The following is a 19479-nucleotide window of genomic DNA, read 5'->3' on the forward strand; positions in this document are numbered from 1 at the left end:
GAACCTGTCAGTATCCCTAAGGAAATGGTGCCACATTGAGAAATACGGTTGGCTCCCATTGGTAGCAGAGCGGTGCTCATTAGTGGCAAGTCAATTCTGGTGAGGGAAAGTCCACTTTGTTGAGCTCATGGATGTCCTGCATCTCTGCTTTTATGTTATTTTGCATGTGGACTTGATGCCATGGAGTCTACATCCCTTACTCATGCAAAATGCTTATACGTTCCAGCCCTACTCAGGCTTGGTGTATAGAATCTCCGTTCTTGAAGGATATATCAGGCCATGTATCTTTAATAGCAGCCCAAATCAGACACTACATCTCTCTAGGCACACTAGGAAGCCAAGAATCTATGAGACTGGAGATGGGTTGTGAACAAAAGAACACGTTTCTGTTTCAAAACTCAGGATTTCTACGTGGGGATTCTCCCACTACAGCTTGTCAAAGAAGCCATCCATATTTAAACAGATACTTTAAGTACCATTGGCTCTGCTGGGTCACAAGACACACATTGCACTTCAGGCTCTGTAATAAAGCATCTTCTGCCACTCAGAAGGACTAACCCAATGCCCTACAGGCTATCGAGAGATTAGGGTCCCCCCAGGTTGGATATATTATGACAGAAAACACTTGAGTTTACCGAGTCCAGGGATAAGAATCAAAGAGAAATCCAATCATTCTTCTGGGCTCCTGGAAGACGAACATAGGTAAACAGACTGCTTAGTCCCTAACTTCCATATCACCCTCTGACCTTAGACCGTCTTGTCATTTTGTATATCCAGGGAATTAAAAAAATTCTAGCCAGAATGGAATTACTCCAGAAATTCAGATTATTTTCCTTTCCGCTGGGCACAGTCACTCTGGTGAATAGCTCCTTTCCTTTGGGAAATACTTGAGAATTGCAATATAGACAAGACCCCTCCTTTCAAAGGGACCTGCTCAATAAAGGGGCTCTGAGTCTATGTATTGTCTTAAACCTGTGGCCAAAATAAGAGTCCATGAGCCCCCATTATGTCAACATGTGCTACAACACCCTGACCCGTTTTATATAATCTGGTATAAGCAGAGTCTTCATAGGCTTTGCCTCTGTATCATTGCTACAGACCTTGGGATCTATTAGCCTTTGTCTCAGAAGCTGTGGATCAGATTGCTCTGATTTATCTTGCATTCCTAGGGCTTACCGTGGCCATTGAATCTACTGCCTCTGTAAGTTAAGTCAGGCCACTTACTCCAAGAGTTAAGGTTCATGGCGGCATCTCCCACCATTGTTTGCAGTCTCTACTGAGCTTCCATGGACGCTGTAAGTCTCTAGCTGAGACCTTTCTAGTCTCTTGGTGAGGGTAATATCCTTGAGAGTCCCTGCTTGTGGCTAAATGGTGAATGGATTAGTTACACATGGTAAACCCACTCCATTTCCACCTCTTAAAGACTTGGGCCTTTTCTTTCTGGTTTATCAGGGAAGTGCCAGCGTCCCAATGTCTTTGGCTGAAGACTACTATGAATCCAGGTTTCAAGTCATTTTACTTAAACTTTCATTGTTAAGCTTTAAAACAAATTGCTGGTAATGTTTAACCCCTTCATTTATAAATTGCAGTCAGCCCAGTCTTATAGCTGGTCTTTTCTGGTTCCAATATCCTTAAGGTAACTCCCCACCAAGCTTTACAGACTCCTGTGAATACAAATATTCAAGAAGTTGCAGTCTCTCAAGTGTGTCTGCAAACTCACTGGGGAATAGAACCTGACATTCTCCTTCTGGGCTGTGCTTGGAGGTGACTTTGTGTTAGACCCAAAACAATGAGAAGAGCATCACTAGAGAGACTACTGGCCCAGGGTGAGTCCTTGAGCAGTTTTTAGAACAGAGAAGCTAGTTTGATGTGAGGTTGGAGGTTCAAACATGCCACTCCAAGCCTTAAGGTCCCAAAGCATGAGACTTCATGAAGGTTCCTTTTACTTAGAATTCCTGCTCTGCAACCAGTACACTCAGGGTCGGAGCATAAACTCTGTTTTTAATTTACAAGTAATCAAGTGAGGCAAAGTTTTATATATTACTTTTCAGTAGAGAGTAACTGTCATTGATTTCTGTGGATCTCTACTGAACACTGCTGACCTCACTTTGACATTTTAGCACATTGTTTAGTTGTCCTTTTAATATTATTTTAAAATTTTTTTCCATTTTACTTTTTATTTTTTACATATACATGTATCCATTTTTTTCAAATTCTTTTCCCATTTAGGTTATTACAATATATTGAGCAGAGTTCCTCTTGCTATACAGCAGTTTCTTGTCGGTTACCTATTTTAAACATAGTAGTGTGTACCTGTCAATCCCAAACTCCCAGTCTATCCCTCCACCCCACTTTTCATCCCCAGTAACAATAAACGCATTCTCCTACTCTGTGATTCTGCTTCTGTTTTGTAAATAAGTTCATTTGTATTATTTTTTTATATTCCACACATAACAAATATCATATGATAGTGGTATTTGTCTGGTTTACTTCACTTAGTATGATAATCTCCAGATCTATCGATATTGCTGCAAATGGCATTATTGCATTCATTTTAATGGCTACTATTCCATTGTATATATGTACCACATCTTTATCCATTTATCAGTTGATGGACATTAGAGTTGTTTCCATGTCTTGGCTATTGTATAAACAGTGCTGAAATGAACATTGGGGTGCATGTATCCTTTTGAACCATTTTTCTCCAGATATATATCCAGGAGTGGGATTGCTGGATCTTATGTTAGCTCTATTATTTGTTTCTTAAGGAAACTACTTAAAGTTCTCCATAGTAGCTGTACCAATTTACATTCCATGGTCTTCTGAAAGAAATATTATTTTCCAAACAAAATTTGTTTTAATTAATAAAAAGTAAATGGCCATAGTAAAAATAATTGTCTCAGATATTCACTCCATAAGGTCAAGGTTTCCAAGGCACTGCAGAATGTAGTGGCTAAGCACACGAGTTCTGAAGTGTTTAAAGCCGTATTTCCAGCATTTAAAATATTATTCTTCATTTTTCCTAGGTCTCTAACATTGGGCAAGCCTCAGCTTTCTTATCAGTCAAAAGGCGACAACAACAGTACTTCCTTCACAGAGAAGTACTGACTGATACAGCGCACGTAAAGTTCTTAGCACATAGTCCTCTCTAAAGGACAGCTGCTATTGTAATTTACCAGCGAAGGGGCCTGCAACTTTGGTGACAGACCAGGGAAAACTTGACAATTCTGGTAAGAGGAAGGAATTAATGAACTTGAAATGTTTACCGGCATTCAAACATAGATCGAAGTAATCCAAGAGGTAATTGTTAAAAGTATCAAAACAGATACTTGTGAGCAGTCCAATTGACATCTGAAAACCTAATGCAAAGTTCAGGAGCCTACGTTACGTCTTGGAGCAGAAGTGGAAGCTGGCAGAGGTGGAAGAATATGTCTCATAGCCCACCCTACCCATCATTCCTCCAGTACCTATCCAGGAGCAAACGGTTTGTCTTGCTGAAGTCATAATAGATGAGCTAGGGAACCTGATGTCTGTTTTCAGTAAAATGTGCTCCGTTCAAATTGACCCAAGCAGAATGTAAAATCTGTCTTTCCTTCCTGGTGGCAGTTGCCATTGGTTTGCAGTCCTGTTGGCGAACGCAGGCTTTTACTTTAGTGTCGGGCTGCAGACCTTACTCAGGAGCGGCTATTCAGACTTGCAGGTAGTCAATTCTCCCCCATGCATGCATGGTGTTGGAGCAGTAAACCGGAGCCCTGCCCACACTAACCTATGCCTGAACTGCAGGTGAAGCCCTCCTTGGCTTGGTTGGAGCCGGGTTTCATGCCCTCCATGGGTGCGGGAGGGGTGGCTTGTTCAGAGTGTGGGGGGGTCTCTTTCTGGGCTCTAGCAGGAGTGGAGGAAAAGGGCACATACCTTGAACATAAGTCACTTGTAACATTCCTTCTCTTAACATTTGCAGAATCTTCCTCTGGGTAGGACTAGCACAAGGGTGAGTTTCTGAGAGGAGCAGTTGGTGTTATAACCCCCTTGGTGTGCAAGGACCCCCATGTGGGCCTGAAGGGTCTTAGCGGTCCCCTTTCCAGGCCTCTTGTTTGGCAACCCACAACCAGAAGACATCTACTCTTAGTTCAAATATTTCTGCCAACATGTGTATTTATTTACATTAGAAGTACAAATGTAGGAATCCAAATACAAATACAGAGGGCGGCCCAGCCCGCCCAGAGCAGGGCACAGCGGGGATCAGACCAATGAAGCGGGGCGCAGCGCTGTCCGTGTCGCCAAGGCACATTAGGCACGGAGTGCCTGCTTTTCACTAGGACACCACGAGCTGCCCAGCTAGCAGGGAGTCACGTCCTTGACATAGAGGAGGAGAACAGCAGGACATGGGACCAAGAGTCAGAACCTCCAGTCCCTCACAGGAAGACAGTAGAGCAAGGACTGTGTGAAACCACTTGATGAGGGCGGAGACCCTGACCTGACCGCTCAGCCCACTTCCCTAGAAAGGGACCAGCACACACATTTGTCCAGGGCGCCTCCCCTCCCTGGGTCAGGCTCCTCTACACTGAGCACTCAATGCAGACTCCTAGAGGCTCTCAGATTCTGATATCCATCTCCCTTCCTCCTCCCACTTGGAGGAGATGAATTCACAGGCAGGAAAGATTCCACACAGGAAGAGAGCAGACATGTGCATCTTTTCTCCCATTCTGCCTGAGGCATCTCTTAGGGCCCCGACTGTTTACACGCAAGATTCAAACAGAGAAGATTGCACACTATGGCTCTTACACGTGGCACAGTTCACACTAGACCTGGTGCTTTCTCACATTATACATGAAAGCTGTGTCCTAATCAGGCGCTACAGTGGCTATATGCAACCTACATCTTGACTACTTTTGGCTTATCAGTTAAAATAGACCACAATGCACAAACGACCAAAGAATCACTCAGGTGCACCCTAGTGAAAAAGTGATGATCTTAGTAGACTGCAGGTTTGTTTGGACTCCAAAACAACTTCTGATCAGGTATTAAACTTTTCTTTTTAAAGAAAGAATGTGGTCCCACTCTTCCAGGAAATATATTGTCAGTTCTTCTGTCTCTTTTTTCCTTAAAATGGTTAAGCTAATATGCTATTGTTAAGAAAGTGTGCTCCTTTTTGTTTCAACTATGTTTGGGGTAATACAATTACAGTAATACACAGGCTAATAAGTTTTTCCAGTTTTACCACTGTAATGGGGACACAAGTTCACACATCACTGCATGTAAACACAAGATGGCCTCTTACTCTTCACAAGACACCCCAGGCGTAATCCCTGAATGTTGCTCTCTAGAATCTTCCAGAGAGAATGCATTTGTGAAGAATGAATATTTCATGTAATCCAGGAGCAGCTTGTAAAGAAAAACATATCATGTAGTTGCACATACATATGTGTGTAAACATGGTTCACTAGCACAAAACTAATCATTTTGAAGGTCAAGAATGATTGAAAGTATTCTTTTAAATGTTTTAATAAGAGTTATTCTAAAGAGTTAATGTATAATACTGTAAATTTCATCAATATATTTTACCTGTATCTATTTCTATCCAAAAGTAAAAATTCCAAGGTATATCAGACTTGTTAGACCTCAACTGTGTAATAAGCATATTGATATTCTTCATGGGCTAACAAAATCTGAGGTGTACACAGAGCGTTCTTTGGGAAAAGAGCTCTTAGCCAATTTAAATTTAACTTCATGAGAAGGAATTAAAAAGCCAAATGAGGTAAAAGCAGCAACAAAAAACAGTAAAAGCCAAAAAGCAACCAAAGAAAAATTAGATGGAATATTTTCCTAAAGAATCACTCTAAATTCTGATTTGAGGCAGTGTAGACAGGACTTCTGGGACAAAGAGACGCTCTGTAAATGTTTTAGGCGACCAAAATTTTGAACTATGATCTGCATATTTTATATTTAAAGTGAAATCAAACTTTTCCATTTTTATGTTCTAATTTTGTTATGGTTTGGAAAAGACATAAACCTTTCTGCTGAAGGAATAGCTAAAGACTAGCATGGAACATGAAAAAGGACATAAATGATGTTGACGGTTTTGTTGTTGGTGGTGATGATGATGATAATGATGACAATGCTGATGTAGCATTTTATTTCTTCTGCTGATGTAGCATATTTTATTTCTTCTAAAATCCTATCATATTCTACTGCCAATTTTAAAATGTAGTCAGCAAATAATGAATTTTCTATCTTTTAATTACATTGAAAGTCACTTCAAACTGAAGCCTTTTCTCTTTTTTGTTTTTTTTGTGCTATGCGGGTCTCTCACTGTTGTGTCCTCTCCCGTTGCGGAGCACAGGCTCCAGATACACAGGCTCTGGGGCCCAGGCGCTCTGCGGCATGTAGGATCTTTCCAGACTGGGGCATGAACCCGCATCCACTGCATCAGCAGGCGGACTCTCAATTACAGCGCCACGAGGGAAGCCCCTCTTTTTTTTTTTATTAACCTTTCTGTAAGCTTCGCGAGCCCTCCTGCTCGAAACAGGGCACGAACTCAATAAATGAGGCAGTAAGCTGATTGGTAGACGAGTTGACTAGAACTGTTAGGTAATAGGGTGGTCGGATCTCATCGAAGTGACTGAAATGCAGTTCTGTGTATTGAGGGGCTTTCGTCTGTCAGCTGACAAAGCTGACAGCCCAAAACTTTCCTGTTGTAAACATGAATAGCACATGAAAAACCCTGTTGTAATAAATACTAAATCAAAGCACTCATCATTTGTGGCTGAAAATCAGTCTGACAGTAAGTTCCTCTACTTTTTAATGGAAAATGAGAACTTTAGTATTGTATTTTGTGGAAAACTGATTAGTGGGAAAAATAGAATCCAAATAACTAGAAAAGAAGAAAATCTAGCAGCCACTTTCTGAGTCTGGAGGATTTCATTATTGGCACTCAGTCTTCACTCTCTCCATCCTACACAAATTGTTCAGCAGTTTTATTGATAGAAGACCATCCTTCCCTGCAAAAACCACTATCACCCTCACGTTGTAGAGTAGCCCATTGGGCTGGGAAAACTTTGTGTTGTGTTTACAAGTGCAAAAAAAATGACGTGGTGGAGGTAGGTGACTATCTGAATAACACAATCAAAATGATTTACATTTCCCTCCCATTACCTGAATGTACATTCATATAGTGTTGCTTTATGTATGTGAGTGTGCATGCTTGTCTTTTGTCTTCCTAATTATCTTCTAGTTCAATTTCCTATATAATACAATTTATAAATCAACTTGGTTGGGCTTCCCTGGTGGCGCAGTGGTTGAGAGTCCGCCTGCCAATGCAGGGGACACGGGTTCTTGCCGCAGTCCGGGAAGGTCTCACATGCCACGGAGCAGCTAGGCCCATGAACCATGACCGCTGAGCCTGCGCGTCTGGAGCCTGTGCTCCGCAATTGGAGAGGCCACAACAGTGAGAGGTCCGTGTACCGCAAAAAATAAAAAAAAAAAAAAAAAAAAAAAAAAAACAACTTGGTTAACTCAAAACACTGCAGACTTGTTAATGTATGTTCAGCTATATTCTTAGCACGGATATAAAAATTTTACTGTTTATGTGAGCAAAGTAAGATGTTTTGTTCACATTAAAAACCAAAGCATCCTTTAACTAGAGGACATTTTGAAAAAAAGTAGGAAACATTCTCCATTTTGACCTGAATAGAAGAAGGCCAGGCTTATATCCTGGAATTGCTAATTTGTAATCACAAGAAATTTTTAAAGGGAGAGGAAATGCCCTGTCCAGTCTTCAAAGATTATCAGACATTTTATTGTAAAAGCATGGTTTTATATTTCCAGAGCTATGACTGACTGAGGTGTTTTCTTATTTTCTCAACATATACGTGTTTTCTCCCCATAATAATAGAAACCTTTTTTTATAGTAAAACATAAATCACCAAGGAATATGAGAAGGGGTTTGTCATTTAGCCCGAACTTTTATTTTTTGGCTCTTCGGATGTGATTATTCAATGCAGTGGTAACTGCTAAACTGTGTGAACCTGAAGGTCCCTACAGGCATATTTGAGGAAAAAATGTACAGATTACACATTTCCTCGGTTTTGGGCAATTAGAAGGGGGCTTCAACAGAAAATGGTGAATTTTACATTTACAGTGTGTTCACCATCTGGTACTTTCCCTCTTATTTACATGCACTTCTCTGAATATTTTTAATGTGATCAGGTTCTCAATTCTAATAGCAAACATTTCATTGTACATTTACATCCAATTATGCTTATCCTGAGTCATTCACTTTTTTCTTTTTACAGAAAGAAATTGAAGATGAAATTTCATACTTATATGTATATAAACACTAGTACACTGGTGTGTATAGGTCAGTAGAATGACTGAGGTTGGGGAGGAGAGAATGTTGGATTCAGAAAACAGAGATGATGCTATACATATAATTTCATAAGAGTTGCCAATTATGCTTAAATATTGAATGGCCTTGAAACGAAAGGCATCAGTAAACATTTTTAAAGGTATAATAGGACTAAATATATGTTATAAAAATGCTTTTACTTTTCTTCCCCAAAATTTCACTGGCAAATTCTGTCTCCTCCAGAATTTCTTTTAAGAAATAATAGATTGAAAGTCTTCATGCTGTTAGAAGTTATAAAGTAGGGAACTGTGTTTGAAGAACAACTTGGGCTGCCCTTCTTGTGTGGAATGTGGTCAGGACACCTCCAGAGCCCTCCTCTGTGGGTGAGTGTGAGGTTGATGTATTAGGGACAGGGTGTGACTGCTAATAGGTGAAATTCTCCAATTGAAGAGCAATTTCATTTAGACCAATAAGTTCAAATTGTTTCTCTACAAATACTCATTGTTATTTTATGTTTTAAATTGGATTCTCTAAATAAAAGCCAATTGGCTTGTGGCCTATGTAGCAACTAAAACATCAAATGGCAGGAAGGGAGTTGACGGGAAGAAACTATCTCACATTATATAGACATCCTTGAAAACTGCATGATAAATATCAGTATATCTGCATTCACTTGACACTAAACTGTGTTTATACAAATAGACTAATTTCAACTTTTTCTGGTCTCTTCCACTCATCTCTTCTGTGTATCGTCTGCATTCAGTAAAGTGTATGAAATTAGCACTTTTCTATATCTTCATAATGTTTTTTATCTTTTTTCTGAGTAATATATGTCCAAATATATTATTAAAATAAAATTTAATTTCCAATAAAACAAATACAGTTTTCTGAATGAGAACGATGAAAAACACAATTAGTACGAAATTTTTAATAATGCCAACAGATATTTATGTGTTAACCTACCGGTAGGACTTTTTCTTTTCCTATCAATGGTGGAAAGCTTCTGAAGAGTCATGTGAAGTACACACTAGCATCCAGTTATAACAAAGAACTAACATCAAGAAGCAACTTGGCTTTGTGTTATAAAAATATCAAAAGAGTAATAATTTCAAGGTTTTTTTTTTTCCTTTGGAATCTTGCTACATAACCATATTTCAAAGTATAAAATAATTTTTTCTTCAAAATGTATCATTGATGATAGTCATTACTCATTTTTTGCTTCTAAAGTTGATTTCACTTGAAACGATATTCACTTAGAAAATTTTTTAAAAATTCTATCTACATTTCTTTCACACACTGGAAAACAATTTCAAAACAATGGCTTGTGAATGCTGCATACCCATCTTTGCAAGATAATCATTGAACCCACAATAGCATGTACTGTGGGGTTCACCTTCGTCTAGTACAACACAACTCAAGGTAAAATGTTGAACTACTGGTGTTCAAAGATAACCATCTTTGACTTTAGCTACATGAGAATTTTGAAAATTCGTTTTTTCTCAACTGAAAACGTGTGGATGATGCATATACATCCTTCCCAAGCCTAGGGTGAAGTTATTAGATAAAAGAATGCCAACTAGTGAAGATGGTGCCAGAGCAAAGAGGCCACAGAGAGAGGAAACTGGGTGGTAACTCACTGCAGTTCACACTTGAACTCAGATTGCCTGGGCGCTGAGATCAGTAGAGTGTATCTTGGCCAGCAGTGACTTCGCATACATGGACACCGGTGTTGCCAAGGGTTGCAAAGAAAAGATACAGAAAGGGGCCGGGCCTAAGAGAGCTTCTCAGATATTTGCTTGTAGGTTTCACAGATTTCTTCACAAGGAAAATTCTCAGCTGCTTCCAATATCCAGAAAATATATCACCACATTACAGATTCAGTAAGGATTAGCAAGAATATCACTTTAAAACTCAATTAACCTGCATGTGTGTGTGAGCCTGGAATACATAATAGAAATATTTGCCACATACTCCTACGCTGCTCAAAGGTATTACATAATTTCAGATAAACTGAGTAGTATCTTTCCTTGCTACTCCAATTGATCACTATTGGTCTGGGTAGGGCCAAACTTTAGAAGGAAACCTAACACTCTTCATTTTTCACCAGGAGGAAAATTTAGAGATACAGATATCCCACCCAATACACCAAGTTGAAGAGCAGGAACGATGTAGGGAAAAAGACCCGAGAATATGAGTCTAGTTCCAAGATGTCTATGTGAATACGCCCTTTTCTCCAAGATCCTGATTTACATTCTTCATAGCAGCAGAAGAAGCTCTGACAGTCTTTCCCATCCAGACACTCATAAACACAGGTGTCTTCAAATTCCTGCCAGTACATGGAATTGTTTAGGGTAACCATTGCCGGTGGTGGTGGACTCATATCAAGGAGGGAATAGTTCTGCTGGCGACAAGAACAACACAAATATCAACATGAGATGTCAAGAACAGCCTAAGGTGTATCAAGCAATAAGTACAGGTTATGGCTGTGCAATAAATAAAGAGGACTGTGCCATGCCTTATGCCCACCCTCATTCCTGCTCTGAAAAGTTCAGTCTTTGCAAATTTAATGGAAGAAAAACTACAGTGAAGTTTGCAAGTCTTGTATTTCTTGGGTTACTGATAAGGGAGAATAAGCCTATTTTCAAATGTGTATTTGCAATTTCAAGTCCCTGTTCTACCTACTTCTCTTCTGATTTGGAGTACACACACACACACACACACACACACACACACACACACACACACACACACAAAATTCCGCAAATGTTAAAAAATACATATAATAAAGTGTGGAGAAGTAAAGTTCTTTTTTTTTAATTATTAAACAGTATTTTTAAAAAGTGTATAGAGATGATGAGAGAATCTTCTTGTTCCATGCAATTCAGGTGAAAAATGAGTTTTCAATGTGTGGATACCAGATATTGCTTGTCATCTCTAGATAGCCACAATCTGTGTACAATTGGAATGTTATATTTTCTACTTCACAAGCTCTCCTCCTGATGTTGGAAGTCAGTATGGAGTACATAAGGAGACAGGACAATTTACAGTCTCACATAAATGAGAATAGTTTGATTAAATATATTTGTAGCTCTGTGGAGTCAAACCACAGAGAAGCAGGTAGAGATGTAGCGCATTCGGTATTACTACTGGTAGCATTTGGGGACATCCTTTTAATTGCGAAGTGATTGTGTGTGAGGACCGACCTTAATCAAGATGTCCTCGTCCTACTGGGCACAAGCCAATAGCCAGACAGGAGCATCATGGTGCAGCTGTCTACTTTCATCAACAATTCTAGGCAATGGGCAGAAATGAAAATTTTGCTCTAAGTTAGGTTATAATGTGGATACATATCCTCCCTCTCCCTGAGAGGGTGTACATATCACCTGAAGGTTTGCTAAAAAACAGATTCCTGGGTCAGTTTGAAGTATTAGTATCTTTCCAACAAACTACAGTTGGAAAATATCTGCCTTTATTAAAAATGGCACAAGAATTTTGACAGTGTTCAGCCAGATTTTCATCATATTTCTTCAACACTTTGTACCTGTGTAGGGTCACACAGAGAAGCTCAGCAATTACAGGCCGGCGGGCCCAACAGAAGGAGCTGACTCAAAATGGACATCAGAAGCCTCTGCATGGAAAGAGCTCACTAGAGAGTCAGAGTGTGCTCAAGGAGGTCCCAGGCTAAAAACAATAAGATATCTGGGACAAAACTGCCCCTCACCCTCCCTATCCCACCTCTCTAGGTGGTCACACAGCACCGAGCTGATCTCCCTGTGCTATGTGGCTGCTTCCCACTAGCTGTCTATTTTACAATTGGTAGTGTGTATATGTCAATGTTACTCTCTCACTTTGTCCCAGATTACCCTTGTTCCTCCTCGTGTACTCAAGTTTATTCTCTAGGTCTGCGTCTTTATTCTTGTCCTGCCACTAGGTTCAGAATGTTTTTTGATTCCACATATATGTGTTAGCATACGGTATGTTTTTCTCTCTTTATGACTTACTTCACTCTGTATGACAGACTGTGGGTCCAGCCACCTCACTACAAAGGACTATTGTTTCACTTTATGACTAATCCATTGTACATATTGTCATATCTTCTTTATCCATTCATCTGTCGATGGACACTTAGCTTACTTCCATGACCTGGCTATTATAAATAGTGCTGCAATGAACATTGAGGTACATGTCTCTATTTTGAATTATGGTTTTCTCAAGGTATATGCCCAGTAGTGGGATTGCAGCATCATATGGTAGTACTGTTTTGGTTTTAAAGGACCCTCCATACTGTTCTTCTTAGTGGCCGTATCAATTTACTTTCCAACCGAGTGCCAAAGTGTTCACTTTTCACCTTCGCAGCATTTATTTGTAGTTTTTTGTGTGATGTCCATTCTGACTGGTGTGAGGTGAAAACTTGTAGTTTTGATTTGCATTTCTCTAATGATTACTGATGTTTATCATCCTTTCATGAGTTTGTTAGCACTCTGTATATCCTCTTTGGAGAAATGTCTATTTAGCTCTTCTGCCCATTTTTGGATTGTTTTTTGAAATTACGCTGCATTTTGGAGATTAATCCTTTATCAGTTGCTTCATTTGAGGGTTGTTTTTCATATATCTATAGTTTGCTAGGCAAAAGATTTTAAGCTTCTTAGGTCCCACTTGTTTACCTGTGTTTTTATTTCCATTTCACTAGGAGGTTGGTCAGAAAGGATAGTTCTGTGATTTCTGTAATAGAGTTTTCAAAGCTTTTGACATAATTCAAAACCCATTTATGAAAAGACTCTCCAGAAGGTAGACGTAGAGGGAACCTACCTCAACATAATAAAGTCCATATATGACAAACCCACATCATCCTCAATGGTGAAAAACTAAAAGCATTTCCCCTAAGCTCGGGAAAAAAATTTGCCTACTCCTACTGTTATTATTCAACAGCATTTTGGAAGTTTTAGCCACGGCAATTGGAGAAAAAGAAATAAATGGAATCGCAATCGAAAACAAGTGGTAAAACTGTCACTGTTTGCAGAAGACATGATACAACACCTGGAGTACCCTAAAGATGCTATCAGAAAACTGCTAGAGCTAATCATTGAATTTGGTAAAATAACAGGATATAAAATTAATGCACAGAAATCGCTTGAATTCCTATATACTAATGACGAAAAATCTGAAAGAGAAATTGAGGAACCATTCCCATTTACCACTGCAACAAAAAGAATAAAATTTCTAGGAATAAACTGTCCTAAGGAGACAAAAGATCTGTATGTCGAAATCTATGACACTGTTGAAAGAAATTAAAGACGATACAAACAGATGGAGAGATATATATCATGTTCTTATGTTGGAAGAATGAACAATGTGAAAAATGTACTACCCAAAGCAATCTACACGTTCAATGCAATCCCTATCAAACTATCCATGACATTTTCCACAGAACTAGTATTTTAAAGTTCACAATTTGTATCGCAACACAAAAGGCTACGAATAGCCAAAGCAATCCTGAGAAAAAAAGGAGCTGGAGGAATCAGCGTCCCTGACTTTAGACATACTACATAGCTACACTAATTAAGACAGTATGTTACTGGCACAAAAACAAAACTAGATGAATTGGAACAGGATAGAAAGCTCAAAGATGAACTCACTCTCACGAGGTCACCTTATCTTTGATAATGGAGGCAAGAATATACAATGGAGAAAAGACAGCCTCTTCAATAAGTGGTGCTGAGAAAACTAGACAGCTACAAGTAAAAGAATGAAATTAGAACACTTCTTAACACCATACACAAAAATAAACTCAAAATCGATTATAGACTTAAATATAAAGCTTGACACTATAAAATTCTTAGAGGAAAATAAAATAGATACTTTAATTAACGAGTCTCCAAGGACATCTTCAGTCCAGCTAGGTTCTTCCCGACTCATTCCTGTTTCACCTGTTTGTATATTGCAGCAGTGTGACTTTCTCGGAACCGCTGTTTCCTGGCAGCAGGTACTACTGCACATCCAGAGTGGACTAGCCTTGCATATTATGGGCTGGGAAATCGTGGCACAGTTATTTGGACAACTTGCCCCAAAGCAGTGTGTGGTCATCAGTGGAGCCTGCTGCTGACCCTCATCGCAGAGAAGTTGCTCATCTCTGCTTTTCCTTTTCGGAGGTAGTGGCCTCTCAACTAAACTAACATGTGGCTCTTTCAGAATAGAGTTGAAGACATTGTCAGCTAACTCCCCCTTCCTCTTTCTTCTGAACTTCTGTTGAAGTTTTCTCTGACTGCGTCTTTGCACATAGCCTGGAGATTTTTCTGTCTGTAAATTGTTTTTCTATGACTTTCTTCAGTGTCATTACACTTTCCTGCTTAAGAAAAATAAATTCTTCTAGCTTCTAGTTATTCTTTCTTTTGACAGTATCATTTCGACACCAATGATGTCAATATTTCTTTCTCCACTCCGAGCACTCTGGCAGTGTGAAGGCTGAGAATGGAGGAAGATATAATGTGCTCTCCGGCCTCAGCCTATTCGTTCTGATATTTCTGTTATTCAGCATCCCTCGCTCCCACGCGTTCACCTTACTTTTCAATGCGTTGTTATTTGGCAACACTTGATGGCCAGAACTATATGTTCACTGTGTAAAAATGGCCTTACCTTCTGTCAGAACTACAGTGATACACACTTGAAGAAAATGCTGATGAAAATTGTCTGAAATGCACTGAACATAAGGTGCTGATCAGCAGCAATTGTGGTGTATGCTTAGGCATAAATTATTGTCAATTTCTGAGTTCACATGTATAAAGGAATAGAAATACTTATATGTAAAAATTTTTATATGATAAAAGTGGTAGCGCACATCAATGATTTAAAGACATAGTTTTCAATAAGTTCTTACATTAATCCATACTATCAATATTCAAGCACATTAATAATTAAATAAATAATTTTTGTTTAAATTGTGAAGCCTTACTCAATATTTAAGTGGCCCTATGTTTTCAACATCTCGGCGTCCTTTCAGTAGAATGGGTGTTGTGAGGATAAATGAGTTGATACATGTACTGGTGGAATGTATTTTGGCAAAACTTGTGCAATCTTTGGCAGAGCCATTCTGCGTCTAGGAATTTAGACTAACAGTTACAAGTATGTACAGAACTGTAATGATAAAAATATATTTAAAAATGAAAAAGTGTGGATTAGCCCTTTGTCCAGCCAAGATTGTGCGTCAATCATGAACATATGGTACAATTATTAAGATGATCCTATAAATAAATATTTTGACCCAGAAATGTATTTATAATTATTTTTGAGTTAAAGGAATGTATATAGTATACACTTTTACCGGGGGGGGGGAGAAAGAGTGATTTTTTTCCCTTTATTTTCCAAATTTTCTTAATTGGACATATTTTAAAGAATTAAGTACATTTTTGAAGGGAGTACATGCATTATTCATTGGCCTCCAATAAGTGCATGTGTAAAAAATAATATCTTTCTATTGTAGTTTATCCAGAGTTTTCAGTAATATTTGCACTTGCAATGCTATACGTACGGAGGGGGCTTGTAGGCTTAAGCGTTCATGAATCCATCTTGAGGAATCTGGATACAGTAACTACAAGGAAATCAGAAACGGTATTTAGAAAACTACTATGGAAATCTGCATCACAAATCACTGGTAAAGAGTAATCTTTAAAGTATGATCACATTAGTCCACGCCACTGGTAGGTGAAGGTGAAGAGTGTTTGAATGTCACATTCATATCTTTGGAATACCTGTTTTTTGAAGACTTCTTAAACTATTTGTATCATATTATATAAGATTCTATGAATAAGAATCATTTACCTCAAACTATCCTCCCAGAAAATCTTTGCTACTGGAACTCACCGATGTCTTTTTCTTAGTGCTAGCTGGTTTTCTACAACTTGAATAGTAGTTGAGGGTAGCATACTCCATCAAAGCAGCAAAGACAAATAAGAAGCAAACGGTCACGAAGAGGTCCATGGCTGTCACATAGGAAACACGAGGCAAGGATTTCCTGGCTATGGTGCTGAGTGTGGTCATGGTCAGCACTGTGGTTATGCCTGCACAGGGGACACATACCAGGTTGTGAAAGGGGCCACACAGAATCCCTCCCTTCCGACACAGTGTTTTATTTTTATGTGACTGCTTCTTGACATTGTATAAATAGAATACATTTAATTGTAATTTATTTTTGTAAGCAACAGTTCCATAAAATGTTTTATTATAGTCTTCACATTAACATTAAAATAACTGAACTAAGTTGATATCTTCCAGTTTATTCAGTTATTCTCGTACTGCTTGACATTTTTCCCTCTTAAATATATTTTTAATGAAAATACAGTTTTCAGTCCCCTATACTTTCCGTCAGTTCGTCATCTCACACTTTTCTTCTGCCCAGATAAACCACTTCTTGTCTTCTCCTTCTCTATGCAACTTGTAAACTCTTTTTCTTGAAGACTCAGCTGGAATACCACTTTTTCTGAGGCAAACGGTTTCGTAGTACCCCAGACAGATCTGATAATATGTAGTTTCACTATTCCCGTACCTTCTATGTATCTTACTCTTCTGCTTTTCACAGAGAATTGCATATGTCTTTGCAGTATGTCTCCCTGAACAGACTGTGTGATCATTAAGAGAAAAACTGTATCTTGCTCATCTTGCTTGCCTATTACCTAATATTGTGCCTAGCATTCTAGGCTTTTCAATAAGTGCTTTGCATAAATGTATTGATTTTTTGATTAATTAATCACACTCGATTCAATCTATTTCATATATGTCGGCTAACACTTAAAGATTTAATCAAAGACTGTGGAAAAAATTAGGAAAGGGTCATACATGTGATGGATAGTTTAGAAAGAAAAACAAGAAAAAGAAATGGAATTTACTAAAATGAAGAGTGAAATAACTGGATGATTATCATGTGAAAAAGTTAAGGCTATCTCTCCCCTAGATGAGCCCACAGGAAATTAGAACATGCAAGAGCTGTCAGACAGGGAGGCTAGTGACATAGACAACAGACTCACAAGAATATGCGTATTAACACTCCACCTCTGTGATTCAAAGGGAGTACTATAAAATACCTGCCCAGCAGTACTAATCAGGGATCAGGTATACGTGACAGATGCACACACATTAGATACCACGTTTGCAGTTTGCATCCCAGCTACAGTTTAATGCATATCTGGCCTGGCAGTCAGCAAAGGCCAGTTGTAGAATAACTCAAACAGCACAGCATAAACAGCTTGAGTAGGTGTACAAGGTAATAAACTAGAAGTCAACGCCTTCAGCCTTGCTCTGTGGCTTTTCAACATTTGGTCATATGAAGTTACCTTGTTTAAAATGTTTCTTTAATCAATTCAGTGAAAATAGGATGCCAGGCTCTCCATGTTGTAAGTGAGCAAGTTGTGAAACTTTTTGTAAAAATGATTTGTAAATTTGAAAAGTCTACACTGTTGGCAGGTATTTTTATGAAAAAATATTTCACAATAGATATATGTCCAATTTAATTTTTTAAAAAGTGTTGACCATGCCATCTCTACAGACTCTATAAGTAGGTATTTTTCAGTAAAATTGGGTATTTTTACCTAATTCCTTCAAAACTTATTTAATCTCATTTTTTCATGTTTTGGAACACCAGGTGTTGTGTTATACATCTTCATATTGTCTCAAAGATCACTGAGTCTCTGTTCATTTTAAATCTTTTGATTCCCTCTTTTCTTCTGATTAGATAAATTTTATATGATGGTTTTCAGTTATACATGACTTTTTTCCCCTGCCATTTTTCAATCTGCTCTTAAGCTCATCTAGTGATTTTTTTCAATTCGACTCTTGTACATTTAACTCTAGAATTTCTTTTTGAATATACTACATCGGCTTTTATCCATCTGGTCATCTGGTAATTCATTATTTTATTTTAAATCCTTGAATATTTGTAATCATACATGCTTTTACAGATGGTTTCCTGTAATTGATATCTAATCTCATAGTTTTGTGGTCAGAAGAGATACATGATACAATTTCAATTTTCTTAAATTTACCAAGGCTTGATTTGTGACCCAAGATATGATCTAGGACAATGTTCCATGAGCAATTCAGAAAAATGTATATTCTGTCCATTCAAATGTCCTATCGATTCAACATCAGAGTTGCATTTTTTTAAACATCTTTATTGGAGTATATTATACTTTACAATGGTGTGTCAGTTTCTGCTTTATAACAAAGTGAAATACATATGTTCCCATATATCTTCTCTCTTACGTCTCGCTCCCTCCCACCCTCTTTATGCTACCACTCTAGGGGGTCACAAAGCACAGAGCTAATCTCCCTGTACTATGCACCTGCTTCCCACTAGCTATCTATTTTACGTTTGGTAGTGTATTTTACGTTTGGCCTGCAGTTTTCTTTCTTTCTGGCGTCCTTGTCTGCTTTTGGTATCAGGGTGATGGTGGCCTCGTAGAATGAGTTTGGGAGTGTTCCTCCCTATATGTTGGAAGAGTTTGAGAAGGATAGGTGTCAGCTCCTCTCTAAATGTTTGAAAGTTGCCTGTGAAGCCGTCTGGTACTGGACTTTTGTTTGTTGGAAGATTTTTAATCAAAGTTTCAATGTCAGTGCCTGTGATTGTTCTGTTAATATTTTCTATTTCTTCCTGATTCAGCGTTGGCAGGTTGTGCACCTCTAAGAATTTGTTCATTTCTTCCAGGTTGTCCATTTTATTGGCATAGAGTTGCTTGTAGTAATCTCTCATCTTTTGTATTTCTGCAGTGTCAGTTTTTACTTCTCCATTTTCGTTTATAATTCTATTGATTTGAGTCTTCTCCCTTTTTTCTTGATGAGTTTGGCTAATGGTTTAACAATTTTATCTTCTCAAAGAACCAGCTTTTAGTTTTATTGATCTTTGCTATCGTTTTCTTCACTTCTTTTTCATTTATTTCTCATCTGATCTTTATGATTTCTTTCCTTCTGCTATCTTTGGAGTTCTTTCGCTAATTGCTTTAGGTGCAAGATTAGGTTGTTTAGCCTCTTCTTCAATAAGTGGTGCTGGGAAAACTGGACAGGTACATGTAGAAGTATGAGATTAGATCACTCCTTAACACCATACACAAAAATAAGCTCAAAATGGATTAAAGACCTAAATGTAAGGC

The 19479-nt window shown here is 38.4% G+C and overlaps 1 protein-coding gene across 1 annotated transcript in view; it reads right to left on the bottom strand.

The window, feature by feature from the left end:
- Nucleotides 1-10460: 10460 nt before the first annotated feature.
- Nucleotides 10461-19479, bottom strand: part of GABRG3 (gamma-aminobutyric acid type A receptor subunit gamma3) — a 650507-nt gene continuing 641488 nt past the window's right edge. Inside the window, exons 8-10 of the mRNA XM_032624570.1 lie at nt 16202-16398; nt 15870-15929; nt 10461-10742 (exon numbers count right to left, since the gene is read on the bottom strand). Coding sequence (XP_032480461.1) covers nt 10461-10742; nt 15870-15929; nt 16202-16398 — 539 coding nt within the window. The remainder of the gene's footprint in view (nt 10743-15869; nt 15930-16201; nt 16399-19479) is intronic.

This window comes from Phocoena sinus, chromosome 2 (genome assembly GCF_008692025.1).
Source record: "Phocoena sinus isolate mPhoSin1 chromosome 2, mPhoSin1.pri, whole genome shotgun sequence".
Taxonomy (NCBI): Eukaryota; Metazoa; Chordata; class Mammalia; order Artiodactyla; family Phocoenidae; genus Phocoena; species Phocoena sinus.